This window comes from Periplaneta americana, chromosome 8 (assembly GCF_040183065.1).
Source record: "Periplaneta americana isolate PAMFEO1 chromosome 8, P.americana_PAMFEO1_priV1, whole genome shotgun sequence".
Lineage (NCBI taxonomy): Eukaryota > Metazoa > Arthropoda > Insecta > Blattodea > Blattidae > Periplaneta > Periplaneta americana.
The window spans coordinates 85,465,897-85,484,387 of NC_091124.1; the positions used below are offsets into that span (position 1 = coordinate 85,465,897).

The following is an 18,491-nucleotide window of genomic DNA, read 5'->3' on the forward strand; positions in this document are numbered from 1 at the left end:
AAGCTCGATGTTGTACCGACCAGCGCTCCATTCTGACTGAAATGGTGAAAACATGTGGTCTAGGTCAGTCACTGCTGCCACTGTCCCGTCCCGCCTTCTCTCTCTCGCAGTCACCCCACCCCTCACTCCCCACTCCATGCACTTATGCGCAATCCTTTGAAACTGTTGTTATTTCTATTGTTGAGGCTCAAACAATGTATTGACAGTAAATACTTTGAGTTAAACTGTAATTCTAAAATAAAATATTGAATATAAACCATTCCGTGCAGTTCTTATTTCAATTTAAAAACTGTCAGGTTTCTCTGTCGGACCCTGTACTTTCCTAAAGTGTGCATCCTGGAGGAGCTGAGAAATAAATCTTCGATAAGATTCGCTGCCATATTGAATTCATCTCAATTTAAATGGAAAGGAGGTGATGCAGTACATCAAATAAGACAGAAATGCGTAGTGACAGTTTTTTCAACCCATCTATAACTGGTAAATGCTTTATTATACTGATAACAACCAGTTTCTCCTTTTCCAGGTGTGAGAAAAAAGCGTTAGAATGTTTCAATGAGGATGACCAGATCGAGTTGAATTTTGTGAATGGTATCTCAAACAATTAACGCCTGACCCTTCCTTTGGAATAAAAATTCTTCATAGTGACGAGGCCAATTTTTATGTTCATGATGAAGTTAATTAACTAGTAGAATATGCGACATCTGTCATCTCATAACCCACATTGGACAGACTCCAGCTGAATGGTTGGTGGTGGTAAGCTTATGGCATGGTGTGGTGTATGGGGAAAGTGAGTGGTTGGTTCGTTTTTCTTTGATGTAACCTTTAATGCTAAGAAATGCTTGGATTTATTACGTGAACAGATGTTTCCATCCTTGTTTATGGAGGATGGTACTTTTCCAGAGTTGTTCAACAGAATGGAGCACCACCACACTACAGAAAGATTGCGAGACAGTTTCTTCATGCTTAATTTCCCAGTAGATTGACTGGCAGATGGAAAGCTATTGAATGGCCTCCACGTTCCCCGTATCCAACGCCATTGGCCTTTTACTTTTGGGGACATTTGAAGACAATTGTATAAGCAGTGAAAATCCGTGATACTGACCATCTGAGAGAATGCTTAGTTGCTGTTTGTGATACTATCACATCTGCTATGTTACAAAAAATTCTGCGTGAGTTTGAGAGACGCCTACGAGTTTAATACAGGAATATGGCAGTGGCATATACTGGTTAAAGGGTTTGGGCTACCGCTGACCCTATTATTACATAAAATATATCTAACAATTACTTTAATTTTAATTACTATGGTAAAACTAATAATACAAAATTATTACATTATGTTATATTATAAACTTTTTCTTTTGTAATTTCCTTGGGCTACCGCCGGTAGCCCCGGTAGCCCGCAAAATACGCCCCTGGAATATGGAAAATATATTGAGCAAATTGTAACTGAAAGATATGCACATAACTTTTTATTGGTTGAAGATATGTTGAGAAAACTTTCACCACTGCATTTCTCGTGAAATTCCAGCCTTATTTCATGTATTGCATCACTCCCTTCACATTTAAAATTGTAGAGATGTTGAATTCAATATGGCGAAAGTTCGTTTGATACACACAAATATGGTTCTCCCTGGACTTAACCTGTTTCTGTCATGACCAATTTTACCCAGCATAATTAATGTATGGTAGTAAATGAATGTGGGAAAGAGGAGGAGGAGGAGGAAAAAGGAAAAGAATACTAATAATAGCAGTGACAGCAAAGAAGAGGAATAATAACGAGGAGGAACAGGAAGAGGATGAAGAAGGGAAGGATAGTAGTAACTAATGTTAGTGATTAAGAGAAAGAAACGAAGTACAACACTCTCATGTCTTTATGCAGGTCATGGGTAATCTCCATATGTGGAGTATTGTGATTTAATTTTATCTCATGACAGAGGTTTAATTCAGAATCCAATGTAAGTCGTAGGCCTACTATTAAAGAAAACCGAAATTTTATTCACTACTATTCTACATTCTGCATAGCATGTATATATTGCTGATATCAAAAGTAAAGCTGATCAGAAAGATATTAGTAAAATTGATTATATTCTTTTAATTTTCTAATTCTTATTATTTTTAGTTCTATGACTGGAATGGTCATCGACTTGATGTCAGTAGCGGATCATTATTTCGCCCCCCTGTGATTCTTACAACTGGTCCATCAATGCTTGTGCGTTTCTATGCTAATGGCGGAACTGGTTCGGGATTTAAGGCTATTTATTCATTTGTAACAGGTAAGATATTATACAACTTCAGTATAGTGTCATGTATGATGTATATTTTCACATTTGGCTGAGTTATTGTAGTTTCCAATTAAATTCAGCCTAGTCGTTTCAAGTAGGTCTAGCTAATATAATAATAATAATAATAATAATAATAATAATAATAATAATAATAATAATAATAATAATAATAATAATAATGGGTAATAATAATATGCCATTAGGAAAGTCCAGGAAAACAGAGAGGGTCTGGAATTGAACGGTTTACATCTGCTGCTTGTTAATGCAGATGACGTGAATATGTTAGGAGAAAATCCACATACTATTAGGGAAAACGTGAGAATTTAACTTGAAGCAAGTAATGAGACAGGTTTGGAAGTAAATCCCAAAGGAACAAAGTATATGGTCATGACCAGAACACAGTGCAGAATTGAAATATAAAAATGGGAAATTTATCTTTTGAAAAGGTGGAAAAATTCAAATACCTTGGAGCAATAGTAACAAATATAAATGACACTCGAGAAGAAATTAAACGCAGAATAAATATAGGAAATGCCTGCTATTATTCGGTTGAAAAGTTTTTGTCATCCAGTCTGCTTTCAAAAAAATTAAAAGAATTTCTAAAACGGTTATATTACCATTTGTTCTGTATGGTTATGAAACTTGGTCTCTCACTTTGAAAGAGGAACAGAGGTTAAGTGTGTTCGAGAGTAAGGTACTTAGGAAAATATTTGGGGCTAAGATTGATGAAGTTACAGGAGAATGGAGAAAGTTACACAATGCAGAACTGCATGTGTTGTATTCTTCACCTGACATAATTAGGAACATTAAATCCAGACGATTGAAATGGGCAGGGCATGTAGCACATGTGGGCGAATCCAGAAATGCATATAGAGTGTTAGTTGGGAGTCCAGAAGGAAAAAGACCTTTGGGGAGGCCAAGACGTAGATGGGAAGATAATATTAAAATGGATTTGAGGGATGTGGGATATGATGCAAAAGACTGGATAGAGACTGATGGCAGGCTTATGTGAGGGCGGCAATGAACCTCAGGGTTCTCTAAAAGCCATTTGTAAGTAAATAACAATAATAATAATAATAATAATAATAATAATAATAATAATAATAATAATAATAATATGGTATTTAACCCTAATAGCTGATCAAAGTATTAAAAGTTTTCTTAAGTATTCGTGTAAAATATCATGTGGTAATTTCGGACTGATCATGTAAAAATCATAGTTCAGTACTGAAGTCTAAATGGTGGCAATATTTTTACACGTGTTTACGTTACCAGTAGGCCTATCTTATAAATGCCTATGATCAAGTGGTGCCAGTCTGGATGGCGCAAATAGAGAGGCACAAAATGTCTCTACCACTTGGTCCAAAGGGCTGTATGTTCGAGTCCTGCTCCAGGCATGGTGTTGTGTTTGTATTAGTAAATAGAAAGAGGATAAAAGAAAAGGAAAACTGTAAAACAAGCAAAGTTTAGGAAAATGATCTCTGGCTGGTAAATTAAAAAAATTGGCGCCAAGAAAGCATCATTATTTTGTCTATAATCTTTAAATTAATGGAATGATATTAAAGGGGAACACAACACAAAAAATATATCTATTTTTTAAATGAATGTACTCGTCCTTTTCCAAGGGAAAAATTGTTCTGGGGCCGGGTATCGATCCCGGGACTCTTCACTTAGTGCACGAATGCTCTACTGACTGAGCTAGCCAGGAATTACACCCGACACTGTCCCAATTTTTCCCTTTATATTCACACAACTGAAATGGGCTGACAAGGCGCCATAAACCCAACTTTGAGTGCACACAAACTCTGTGTGACTTGAATTGTGGTTTTCTGTTAATGTACCTGCAGTAACGTATATATTATGCAAATCTGGCTTTCAGGTATAACTCCCTGTGAAGCAGACTTCATAATTTCAACCACTATTCAAGTCACACAGAGTTTGTGTGCACTCAAAGTTGGGTTTATGGTGCCTATCAGCCCACTTGAGTTGTGTGGATATAAAGGGAAAAATTGAGACGGTGTCAGGTGTAGTTCCTGGGTAGCTCAGTCGGTAGAGCATTCGTGCGCTAAGCAAAGGGTACCGGAATCGATACCCGGCACCGAAACAATTTTTCCCTTGAAATTATTCAAGTATGCTTCACGGGGAGCTATACATGAAAGCCAGATTTGCACAGCAATGCAATAGTTTTTTACTTCCAGCTCACCACCGTTTTCACAGGAGAGAGATTCTTAGAAATAGTATGACGTTACTTTGCCAAGCAGTCGCATAGCTGTAGCAGTAAGGCACGTGTCACAATGAGTTTCTTCCTCTACTCATTTCCTAAGAGAGATTGCTCTCCAAAGCGGCACTTGGCCTGGGTGCAGTTTTCCAAGAGAAAACACTTCATCCCAATATCTAATGCAGTTATTTGCTCTGGCCATTACGATGATTACGATGAATCTGAGATTATGAAGTTTAAATTAATGCCTGATAAAAGAAAAGGACCTGCCCTTAAATCTGGAATAATACCAACTGTGAATATATTGAAAGTTGAAGAAAACAAACCAAGAAATTTACGATATGAGACAAAAGTGAGGAAGAAGATTGTTTCACGCTTCTTCAAACACCTTGTGATGTGATAGTTAATGAGGAAATTTTATTCCGTGATCCGGAAGAAACATTTAATGTAGATAAAGAAGTTCAGTGCGAATGGGAACTGAAATATTTTGAAAATTATTTATCGACAAAACTTTTGACAATAGTAATGATGGAAGTTGTGAACCGAGTAAAAATTCCGAAAGTGATAGTGTTTGAAGACAATGATAGCGAAGACATAAACAACGAAACTTGTATTGAAGTAACTTGGTTTCTAATTTTATGGAGTTGTTTTGTTCGTGCTGTGCATCGCCTGTTATAAAAGTGAGTCGTTACACTAAAGGGGCAATATTGTGTGTTACGACTATTTGTGAAGAGGGTAATAATGTACAGTGGTATTCACAGGAAATGCAAGGTCGAAATCCAAGAGGCAATGTGTTAATTGCATTGGCATTAATGTTATCTGGAATGCAGTTAAGTGTATTTCACAAGCCACCTGCAGGGGAAATGAGTCACAGAAAGTTTACCCAGTTTCCTACACAACACTGATAAGAGGTAGGCTTGTTTATATATTTTATAATAATTTAATGTCAGACGCAGGTCCAGTAGTTCGTGACAGAATTTTATTAGTATTGGTTTAGATTAGAGAAAAATTAACCATCAATGCGAAAATACACTTCATATTAATGTATTGCAACAAAATAACATTTGGATGTAAAGTTTACATTACTGATTTTATTAATGAAGTTAATTTATTGTTATTGTTGTGAATAGTAAGTTGTTAACAATGGTTATAAAAAGGGAAACACATGAAGCCATTTAACTCGAGTGTTACATAACGTAACTCCAGCAGACTGCAAGGTCAGCGCCTGGCTTACTGACGTCATGTGGGAAATCTTAAATTGCGAATAACTCGACTTCTAATTGTCGCTGAGATATTAACGTTGCACCATTCGATTTAAAATAAGCTAATCTCAGTTATCCAACACTCAACTTACATTTGATATACGTGTTGTGTTCCCCTTTAAATTTTACACGAATTTTAAACATAACAAAAATTGCTTAATATTGTAAGATTAGGAATATAACACAAAGAAAGAATATCGAATTATATAGTCTGTAACTATTACTGTTATTACTAATATTAGTAGCAGTATTATTATCATCATTTTATAAGCTATTCAGGTTTTTGCTCCCAAATAGTTTTTATTTCGTCTCAATTTTTGTAGGCCTACTGCTAATGATATTTTAATTTATTTGTTTCATTTCATATCACTGTCAATTTATTAAGGATGTTTTACTGATTAGATGATTGCATTACAAACAGAGTACTTAGAGCATGATTACTGGCCTAAAATGTAGATTCGATCTGTTATCTTTTTTTTTTTTTATTGAGTTATTTTACGACACTGTATCAACATCTAGGTTATTTAGCGTCTGAATGATATGAAGGTGATAATGCCGGTGAAATGAGTCCGGGGTCCAGCACCGAAAGTTACCCAGCATTTGCTCGTATTGGGTTGAGGGAAAACCCCGGAAAAAACCTCAACCAGGTAACTTGCCCCAACCGGGATTCGAACCCGGGCCACCTGGTTTCGCGGCCAGACGCTCTGACCGTTACTCCATCTGTTATCTTTATGATGATAAGATGAATATGAATTGTTAACCACAGGGCTTGGGAAGAAGTTTACTTTAAATACCTACCTAACTCTCAGAGCAGTTGTCTGGAGTGATTAAAAAAAAAACACGAAAAAAAAATTGTATAATTTGTTCCACCAGCATCTACAACTATTGAACCATACACTTATTGAAATAAAAATCAGCACTCATTTGTTTGTAGTAAAACTATGTTGTTTTATTTGTTTCAGAAAATTTTCAAGAAAGTGCTATAATTCCAGTAACAGGTAAGATCAGATATTTTGTGGTACTTTCACTGACATGAACAAGTATTCATTAAACCTTTGCTTCATATGCAGAAATGTGTACAATCACTCAGTGAGTGTATTAATTTCGAAGCTAGTTCTATTGTAATTAAGTAGGTTGTCTCCCATTTCAGTCACCTTAAAATACCTATGTAAGTTTTTATACACATCAGAGTCACTTTTCCTGTTATAATTACAGAGGTTGCCCCTCACTCAATTAATTTTGCAATGTACAAGTGTGTGCAATTTAAAGATAGGTTTCTCATAGTAATTTAAAAGATACCTACTATCAGTGGTGATATTCGTCTGGTTCGGACGAACTGGTTGTTAAATTATTTCTAGGTAATATTTGCAATTAACATGGACATATACCGTATATGTTTAACATAGGTACGCATGAGAGAACTGGTTGTTAAACTTCTTGAATATCACCACTGCCTACTATCTCATATAATTCACTTCCTACCATTAAGAGACCGGAGAGTTCAGTTGGTAGAGCAACTGACTATGGACTGGAAGGTCCTGGGTGATGGTGGGATTTTTCTCATTCTTAAAGTTACAGAATAGACCCAGGATTCACTCAGTCTCCCGTCCAATTGAGTATCCGGTCCTTCCTGGGGCTAAAAAGGAGGTCGAAGGATGGTGCTGACTACACCACCTCATTCTAATACCTAGGTCATTGAAGTATAGAATTTTACGCCTTCATGGTGTCTGAAGAGGCATACATTTATCACCTTCTTACCCCATCAAGAACTTCCTTATATCGATAGTGTTTGGGTAAAAGGGCTTATCCCACAAAGCAGAAAATGTTTCAGAAGCAACAAAAATTAAAATTTAACACATTATTATTAGTTACCTAATATACCATGTGCCATAATTGCCAAAGCCATATGTTCACATTTTGTAATTAAAATTGAAGTAATTACAGTAAAAAAGTCAATTTAAAAAAAATGAGAGTCAAGTCCTTTTACCTAAACACCATCGACATCTCTTTAGTTTACCTTCACACTTTCACCCACCTAAGAAAGGCACCAGAACACGGAAACGAAAATCTCTGTTTCTGTATGCTTGCTGTGTGTGCACGTATGTACTGTATTTTGGTTAATAACAGATTGTGGTGGCTATGTGGAGAACTTGGGAGGAGCTATTACTATGATGAACATGGTACAGCATGGTGTCAAAACGTATGACTGTGTATGGCTCATCCGACCACCTAAAAATTATCTGCATCTCAGGACACATTTACTTCTGAAGGTGGCCACATTTAAGGATATGGGTGAGTATTTTCTATCTTTATATACAAGTTTTGTTATTACTTCTTGCTTTCTGCTAGTTCACACTTAAACAAGTTTGTGTCTAGTCTCTCAATAAAGTCTGTTTAGATATCTTCATTGCTATAGTGTCTTCGTGAGTCCACTACATTTCACCAGAGCTCTTGATCTTTTCTCGGGTCTTGCCATTTACGAAGTGTATATCCCCATCTTTCGCTTTTAATTCTTTACAGAAAAATGGCAAGGTACCTATTCACGGTCTGATTTCAACTTAAATATGGTGACACTTCTCATATTGGCTTTTAACAGTAGCATTTCTCAGTTTTTCAGTACCTATCAAGGACTATCCGTCTTTTTTCTTGAGAGTACGAAGTAAATTTATGTAGAATTTTAGCTTTATGTTTTGTTTTCGTTTGTTTGTGATAAGAATGTGGTAATCGAAATTTTTCTTTGATGTTTGAGCTTCATCCTCACTATTACCAATATTACTTCCAAAGAGGTAAAATATGCATTGAATAACCATAAAATCAGTAATTACTAACACCAACATTCCACATCTTAGGCTATGTGGTCTCAACCATCGTCTCCTGGATGGTCCTAAACATCTCTTTTCGTTTAACATTAATTTTCTGGAGTACTATAGTTCTCCGTATTTTATATTAAATATACTTATTTAATTTTACCTCCGGAGAATTTTACACTTAGGGACGCCATGAATATAAACAGTGAAAAATATAATGGGACTGCGTTGGTGGTAATGCAGCTTATGTGGGTACCTCTTTGTTACTTGTTAGCTTAAACAACAAGTTTAAGCCCCCTCACCACGACAAGGTGCAGAAGACACAGCTCTACAGTATATATTTACTACACCCCACCTTTGGCTACTAGCAACAGGCATCTATAATGAACGCCAATCAAAATACCCCTCATTTCTCGTGAAAAATAACAATTGAATAGACTACAGTGGATTATAGTAGACTTTATGTTATCAGCAAACAGCTGGATACATTAAGAAGATTGATTGATACTTATTTAATAGTTTATGAACTTGATTGTCTTCTTAATTTTCCTAAAACAAATTTTAATTCTGAGGAAATAATAGTTTATTTCCTTTTTGCTCATCATTCTTCAAAATTACATTTTTTTCTATAATAATAATAATAATAATAATAATAATAATAATAATAATAATAATAATAATAATAATAATAATAATAATAATGGCTTTATTTAACCTGGCAGAGTTAAGGACGCAAGGCCTTCTCTTACACTCAACCAGGATTAAAACTTGCTTGCACCAGCACACAGCACACAGCACACAAACTAGCCACACACATGGACAAAATCATCAGAAACAACATAAAATTCAGAGAACAGACAACAATAAAGAACACTATAGACCTCGTCAACAAAACAAAACAACAACACATACCACACAGTGCAACACTAGCATCATTCGATATCACCAACTTATACACTAATATACCAATACAGGACACATTACAGATACTAAAACAAATGCTCACAGATAACAACACACCACAAGAATACATCGAAGAAATCATCGAAATCACAGACATCATAACAAAGCAAAACTATTTCACACACAACAACAAATACTACACCCAAACAGAAGGATTACTAATGGGATCACCCATATCCAGCATACTAGCAGAGATATTTTTAAACAACATAGAACAAACATACATACTCAACAATGAACACAACAAGTATGTAGACAACATAATATACTGGCACACATATGTAGACGATATATTCATACTATACAAAGGAAACAAAAGACAAATACACAAACTACACCAATACATAAACTAATTACACCCAAAACTTCAATACACACTAGAACTTGAAAACAATAACTCCATAAATTTCCTAGACATCACCATAACAAAAATCGACAACAAACACACCTTCAAAATATACAGAAAACCAACCACCACCACCACACACATACACAACACATCTAACCACCCCATACAACACAAACATGCTGCATTCAGGACAATGGTACACAGATTACTCAACATACCCATGAACCAACAACACTACAATGAAGAAGTGAACACAATCAAATACATAGCACAAGAAAACGGATACAATCCAAACATAATAGACAACATCATAAGGAAGACAAAACAAAAACTTAACAAACACAAAAATACACAAAACACAACACAAACACAAGAACACAAGAAATACATCACACTAACATATGAAAACAAAAGCACACATAAGATCGCATCTTCATTCAGAAAACAGAAATACAACATAATATACAGATATACAATATATATACTACAAAGACATCTCAACACACAAAAAACACAAACAAATAAATACGACCACACAGGTGTATACAAACTCAAATGTAATAGTTGCGACAAGTTCTACATAGGACAGACAGGCAGATCATTCCAAACACGCTACAAAGAACACATTAAAGCTATAACCAGGGGACACAATACATCTACATACGCCGATCATATAACCAATACTAACCATACATACAATAACATAAATACGGACATGGAAATCCTACACACACAACCCAAGAACCAAAAACTCAACACACTAGAACAATACGAAATATACACACCCCGATCAAATCCTCAACACACAGATCAATTTCAGTACACACACACTATTCGACTCCACACTTCAACACCTTCCAACAATAAAACACACCCTCCTAACAGGCAGAGAAGTTCGAGATGACGCCGCGATCTAGTAGGCTCTGATGATGGTGCGTGAAGCACTGAAACAGCTGTAAGCCGGACAAATATTACATATTTAACACGAGTAAGTCCACTAATTCATCAATTAATTACTTGCTTGTATAATTCAACATAAAACTGGATCAGAATTAAGTAATTACATACTGATACAATTTAGGTACCGGTACATAATGAGATCAAAAGAGGTAGTTACATAAAAATTTACCTCATAAAATAAAAATAAACATAGTGGAATACATATTAATGTTGTTGGAATCAATAATACGAATCACATAAAAACAGAAGCCGATAATTCAATAAAAAATGTACACAGTAGAAATAAAAATAAACACATTAGTGTACATATTAGTATTAGATTACAATTAAGTAGGATTTACATAATTAAACCAGAAACCGACAATTGAATAAAATGTACACAAAAATAGATTAATAATAAAAAACAACACAGTGGGATACATATTGGCGTTAAGTAATAAATAAACACGATTTACTTGATTACACAATAAAAATAAGAAACAAAAAAAAATAATGTATATATGGTGTATAATTACAGCTGGCAGCACTGAGCTGCAGGTTCTGCAAGGCCAAACATCCGAAACTCCTATTTTGGAGATATTACGTCATCCAGCAGCCCATGCACAATCTTCCAGTCACAGAGAGCACGTGGTCCCAATAAATGTTGGATTCTATGTTAGTCTGCGTGGAACATTTGGGCCTCATTCACGTCTTGCTATAGTCTACACAGCTTTCAGCTACATGGGTAAGACACTTCTTAACTTCTATACTTTGTCTAGAAACAGAGGTGTTAAAAAAAATGTTTCACTGCACTCTACATGGGCAAGGGACGTAGCTCTAGTCACAATTATTCGTCGAAATTTCCGCAATCATCCTGACTTCAGTGTTTTGTGGGTATATCCTACAGAATCCTTTCATGAAGAATGTGTTCACTTCCTCCTGCTTCCACGCAAGCATAGGTAGAGCTCCCAGACATCCCGGTTTAACCAAGACATGCCCGAATTTCTAACATCTGTCCCCCTGTCCCGATAGTGTGTGTCTGGGATGCCAAATGTTCCCAGACTGTAAAGTATATTCGTAAGCAAATCAGTACTGATCCCATTTATTGGTCTTACCTATAGAGTTAAAGTATCAGAAATAGATGTTTAAGTTACATATCATCTTAACTTGCCATTTACATTTACTATTATCTATCACTTTTTATTACTGAGAAAATGTGAAGATGGCTTAATTTATTTAAAATATTTCTCTGTTTACAGATTGCTTCACAGGTCCTGATTTTCTGTGTCAGAACCATCGCTGTATCCCATCTCAATTAAGCTGTGATGGTTTCGACCACTGTGGTGATAACAGTGATGAACCCAACACTTGTTACCAAGGTTACAAATTCAATTATTCTTAAATGAAAAACTGTAGTTATTCACGGCTAATCGGACTCTTCTTTACTACAGTGTAGGTACACTTACATTCACTACCAGTACTGCAAAGAAGACTTTTGGTCTGAAATTACCGGTACATAAACCCAGAATATAAATAAATTAGAAAGAGAAGTGGAAGCCATATTTTCCCTAATGAAGCTCAAGGAACAATGTGTAATTTCAAAAGTTGTAATTATATTTATGCGAATTAAATTAAACAAATTTGTTAAAGAATGTTAATTCATGAAATATTGTGTTCCTTACTTCATGTATCTTTACAATAATTTTCTTTCAATGTTTATATTACCCGGTATTATTAGTGTTGTGGGATTTAATCGATTAATTGATAAATTTCTGTTGTAATATTAATCGAATAATCGAGTCGATTAAAATTAATCAGTTGTACTTGATAGTAATTATTATTTTGTTAAAGCAAAGTCAGACTAAAACTTCAGACAATATTTCTCTCTAAGAAATTGCTTCCTTCAAAGCACAGTAGTACCATTATTTTGTAACTGCACAATAGATAGCAGGTAGCATAGGACAAATCTTTGTATAAACACTTCAGAAAAAGATGGAGATATGAGGATAGTGACCTGGTCTATCCCTATTGAAAACCTTTGTTAAGTTTTACGGTTTTCCAAGAAAACTTCCGCCATGTTGTCAGATATGAATTACATACTTTTCTGGGATTCGCCCCCTCATCCTTTAGACATGGCTACACTGCGTGCAAGTGAGAGAATAACTATCTTCTTCTCTTTCTAAAGTTTTGTAACCCAATTACAATAGGAGCCAGTCTGCTGTTTTCACCACTACACTATTGCAATTTCTTTACTGTGTTCGTAGATGAAGCTTGTTTGTTTAGTTTGCTAAAGAAAAAAATCAGATTTCTGTGGTCCGTGAAAAGTGAAGACTCCATTATATTGTATGAAAATTTGAGACGTAAACTCGGTGAAACGTTTGGTTTCAATTGAATGATCATGGAGAAGTGCTTGACAGAAAAAAAAGTTTTTTTCGTGTTTAGTGATACAGGAAACATTGTTACTAAACGTAGAGCAGCACTTAATTTGGAGCATGTAAATGCACCTGCATGTTTAAAATTGTGGATGAAGCAGTATTAACTAGGTAAATCTTCATACTTTTTTTATTTGTGTTTATCTCAAAGATCCCCAGAGAAATTGACACAATAAATTATAAGCCTACATAATAAATATGTTAGTAAGTAACTATAATAGTATTATTTTGTAATATAACGATACAGTACCGGTATACAGAGATATACGTATACAACATTTTAAACTTATGCTTATCAACGAACACAAATTAAATTTAACAGTAAATTGTGTGTTACAGTACATTAAAACTTTTTTTCAAATCGACCAAAGCTCGATTAATCTATCGATTAGTCCATTAAATTCAAAGCAGTAATCAATTAAATATTTTGATCGATCAACAGCACTAATTGAGGCATGTAAATGGAAAAGGCTGAAAGTGCCAAACTTCAGAATATAGTTTTGTATCTGAAAACAGGTGAAAATGACGTCACCAACAATGTGGGATGATATAGAAATTCCTTAAGGTATTGGTTTAGTTTCTAGTGATAGGTAGAGCTGAGGTTGAAGTCACTGTGAACGAAATCTGAGTAAGGGTGAATGTGCCAAGTGCGCATCTTGTGTACTGTTTGCTTCGCTGTGCTCGCTGTGAACGTGTTTGTAGTCTGAGTCTAAGTTCAGTTGTCTATCAAATAAATGAACCTAGATCGTCCTGTTAGTAAAGTGACTGTGTTGAAAATTCGTGGACAGGCAAGACAGAACGGAAAACCCTATGTAACAAGCTCAGGACAACAAACTGCAAGTAAAAACCACTTCCACAACAAGCTACCTGTTCATGTAAGTTTGCATGTAAAGATCTTGCACCTGAACAGAAGGAGCTGTTGTAAAATTCTACAAAATTAATGAAATCCTACAAGTAAATTATTTACTGAGATGAATACACATGTAAAATGTGGATCGTAGGTTTCGTGGAAAATATGATGATCCAGGAGAGAGTAGGCGTCAGTGTACATTTTCTAGCAAAACTTGCCAAGGATTCAGTTTGTTTCCAAAATCAGCACCGAAAAGACCAAGATCTACTGGGGATGATAAACTACCTTGAGAAAGTAGAACTTCTCTTAAAATCCAAAAAGAAGGGACCCTGAGTCATTTTCGGGAACAAAAATGTAGTGCACCTTGTTGAAGGACATTCGTTGCATCTGTCAAAAAAAATTTGATAGGGTCTCCCACTGAGAATGTACATATTTTATTATTTAATTTACTTTGTGCTTGAGAATGTACATAATGATTATTGTAACCTATGTCAGAGCATGCAGATATTACTATTAGTTTATTTTGTGCCATGAGAGGAATTGTTTTTTTTTTTAACAGGCAGTATTAGAGTTCGTCTACACTTCGTACTTCTCAAGTTACAAAATAAATAACATAAAAATATGTAACACTATTTTCTCCTTGTACCATGAACTTTCATCCTTTCATAAATAGCCAGGTGGTACTTACACCATTCTCCAGGTTTATGAACAAAGAACTTTCCCCTTTATCCATGCATTCTCCTTACAAAATAAAGAAAATGAAATGAAAAAAAGTACAGTTCGGATTAACGCTTTTTTTTCAATAATTAAAACTAAAACATGCCAGCTTCAAACAGTTTTATGTAATTTCTACAAGTTCTTATTTGCGGCACTTTCAGTCTTTTCCATTTGCATGCCTCAATTATCCTTTTTTACTCATGAGATAGTTGTAGAAACCTAAATAAAAAATTATAATTTTTAAACACATTATGAATTATTAATGTAAAATATGCGTCATTTCATAGCTCTGGGTGTGTTGAGTTTATGTCACAGGATTTGCAGCTCTAGAATTGGTTTGTTTCTGAGAGTAGTGCATAGTATTATTCATAAAATGTTACGTATATTTATATCTTTACCATGATATAATTATACAGAATCAGATATTGTATTAATCCAAAAAGCACGAGACTACAGTCATGAAACTTCATGAAAAAATTTTCATGGACTCAAGATTCACAGGCATACCCAAGCTTAGATGGAAAAATCAATTCTAATGTATCTCCAATAAATAGGATATCTAAGCCAGACAGCAGACAGAGAGCAGTGCAGGAAAATTGTGACTGAGACCGAAACTTTGGAGAATCGAAGTGTAAAATACAGAGTGAAAAGGGTACCAATGTGACCAAATTGCCCCCTAGCTTTATACTTTTACAACTCGAGGATCATTTCACAGTAAATGATACACACAACACACTAAACATAAGAATGAAAATATTTCTACGTTAATTTCGAATGTATGGTTTATGTGACAGATTGGGAAGCTGAGCCTCAGGACCGACGCTGGTACTCACACACTCCTAATTACTTTTTTCCCAAGATGGAACGCTACCCTGACTTAAAAACTGCAACGCTAATTTTTATAGTATGCAGCCTTGGTAAGAAGATATTTCGATTTCAGAGAATTTAGCTGTTTAAGAAAAATTATGCTAATTTCGCCTGACTAGTTTTACATTCGAGTTATGATGGCTCATTATTAGGGCCAGGAAGTTCATGCATTTGCATATATTTTTCAATTGGCTATAATTAATTGCTGATTAATTTATCTTCACGAATCATTAACATTTAAGCTTATCAAACCAAATTTTATGTTCCATATATTTGCATATTTTGTTTTTTTTTATAAATGCATAATATTTCATGATATTTATATTATTGTACGGTAGCATATTTCAGGCTTAAGCTCATCAAAGCTCATTTTATGTTGCATAAAAATGCTTAGTTTGGATTTTAAATAAAAGTATCATATTCTATTTTTGAAAACTGATATTGAGTGAAATTATTACAATTACAGTATTTTTTTAATTTAGTAGCTTATTTTACGATGCTTTATCAACATCTTAGGGTCCACATCTGTGGAGTAACGGTTAGCGCGTCTAGCCGCGAAACCAGGTGGCCCAGGTTCGATTCCCGGTCGGGGCAAGTTACCTGGTTGAGGTTTTTTCTGGGGTTTTCCCTCAACCCAATATGAGCAAATGCTGGGTAACTTTCGGTGTTGGACCCCGGACTCATTTCACCGGCATTATCACCTTCATCTCATTCAGACGCTAAATAACCTGAGATGTTGATAAAGCGTCGTAAAATAACCTACTAAAATAAAATAAAATCAACATCTTAGGTTATTTAGCGTCTGAATGAGATGAAAGTGATAATGCAGGTGAAATGAGTCCGGGGTCCAACACTGAAAGTTACCCAGCATTTGCTTATAATGGTTTGAGGAAAAACCCCGGAAAAAACTTCAACCAGGAATCGAACCCGGGCCACCTGGTTTCTCGGCCAGACGTGCTAACTGTTACTCCACAGGTGTGGACTATTATAATTATTTTTACCAGAAAAGTATTGAAATTTTTGTGGCACACCTAGCGAATCTCGCAGCATAGTAGTAGTGTGTCTAAAGCAATAACATCCTTGGAAATGGTAGGCCACGGTCGTCTCTGGTAGGCATATCTTTAAATGTGGCATTGTAAGTGTTTGAAGAAACAATATCAGTCTAAATCCCCGTCCCTGTTAGTGTAGGGGAAAAGTTTAAGGATAAAATAAGTTACATGGTATCAGTATCAAAGAAAATCCTGGATACAAACAAATGTGCAAAATTAGAAATATTTAAATGGAAAATTCTCCATTAATCACAGTGAATTATCTTTTACTGTGGAACAGCAGTATTTAAGTATGGCCTAATAATGTCTTGTGAAGTTGAGAGAAGCTTTTCAAGATACAAATCCATCTTTAGAAACAATAGATACTATACCATATCTACTGAAAATCTACGCCATATAATTATCGTAAACTGCAATCCATCATTTCTTTTGGACAGGGATTCATATGCTTCAACTTCTTAAATATAAATTTAAATTTAATCTTACCTAGTTTGGCCTACAATATTATTATATTTTTTGCTTATTATTATTATTATTATTATTATTATTATTATTATTATTATTATTATTATCATCATCATCATCATCATTTATTACTGATATTTATTTATTAATGATATATCAAGAAATATAGAATTTTATTAGTGCATATTTATTGGCATTTTTAAGGTTTTTAAAGGCATACTTGCATGCATATTTAGTAGGTTTTTAGGACATGAACTTCCTGGCCCTACTCATTATTCATTAGTTAAGTGTGGTATTATGATGATGACGATGACGTCGACGACGACGACGATGATGATGATGATGATGACTATGATTATGATAACACTGTTGATGAAAAGTATGAGAGAAATTGTGTATGAAGCCAAAATACTTCCAGTATTTGAAGTGCCACTGATTTGAACCAATCTCTCCCACAAACAGAAAGGAAGGGGGAAGTTTTACATTTTGACGGTCATTCGTATGAAACGACCCATCATACTTGAGAATTTAAATATTTCGATATTAATTTCGGCGAAGCCAGTTTCTTCGGAGAAGTTAATCCAATTCTTTATATTTTTTGTGAGGGAATTCTATATTGAGTATTCTGTTAGTACTTGCTATAGAGTTTGTCTCAAACTTTGCAAAATTAACTGCTTGTTGTATGAAATCAGTGAAGAATTCTATAGTGTTCTATACATACTCTTACTTCAAATGTTTCAATTATGCATTCTTCATCACTACAGATGTACGGTAGGTATTGTTTCGTCTTTTTTGAAGCTGAATTTTGCCATGTATGTATCTGTATCTACAGCAATTCATGTTTTTATTTTACTGACATGGAACCAAGCTTTATCAATTTTTACATTTTATTCTGTTGGATTGTTTGAGTATATTTTGTTATCATCGTTTTTGTCGTCGTCATAGTCACAGTCATCATCATCATCATCATCATCATCATCATCATCATCAACATCATCATCATCATCATCATCATCCTGGCAAGCATTGGACCTAGTGATACATTGCTGTCTCAAAAACAGATTCATGCCAAAGCTTCAAGACACATCTCTATGAGCATTTACCAGTTGGTCGGTAATGCAGCATTTGTTTAGGCCATCTACGATCTTCCAGCCTGTCAACATGAGCTTTCCATTTTCTTCTGTAGTCTTGGAGGAAAGTTATACTGGTAATTTGTGGTACTCTTAATTCTTTTAGGATATGATCTGATCTCTTTTTGTTAAGCATTATATAGCCAGTTGTTTCACACATT

The 18,491-nt window shown here is 34.8% G+C and overlaps 1 protein-coding gene across 2 annotated transcripts in view; it reads left to right on the top strand.

The window, feature by feature from the left end:
- Culd (CUB and LDLa domain) overlaps positions 1 to 18,491 on the top strand; it is a 54,478-nt gene that overhangs the window by 16,491 nt on the left and 19,496 nt on the right. For both annotated transcript variants that reach the window (XM_069833152.1, XM_069833153.1), the window contains exons 5-10: positions 2,120 to 2,273; positions 6,725 to 6,760; positions 7,890 to 8,054; positions 11,359 to 11,565; positions 12,080 to 12,199; positions 15,614 to 15,736. In XM_069833152.1, coding sequence (XP_069689253.1) covers positions 2,120 to 2,273; positions 6,725 to 6,760; positions 7,890 to 8,054; positions 11,359 to 11,565; positions 12,080 to 12,199; positions 15,614 to 15,736 — 805 coding nt within the window. The remainder of the gene's footprint in view (positions 1 to 2,119; positions 2,274 to 6,724; positions 6,761 to 7,889; positions 8,055 to 11,358; positions 11,566 to 12,079; positions 12,200 to 15,613; positions 15,737 to 18,491) is intronic.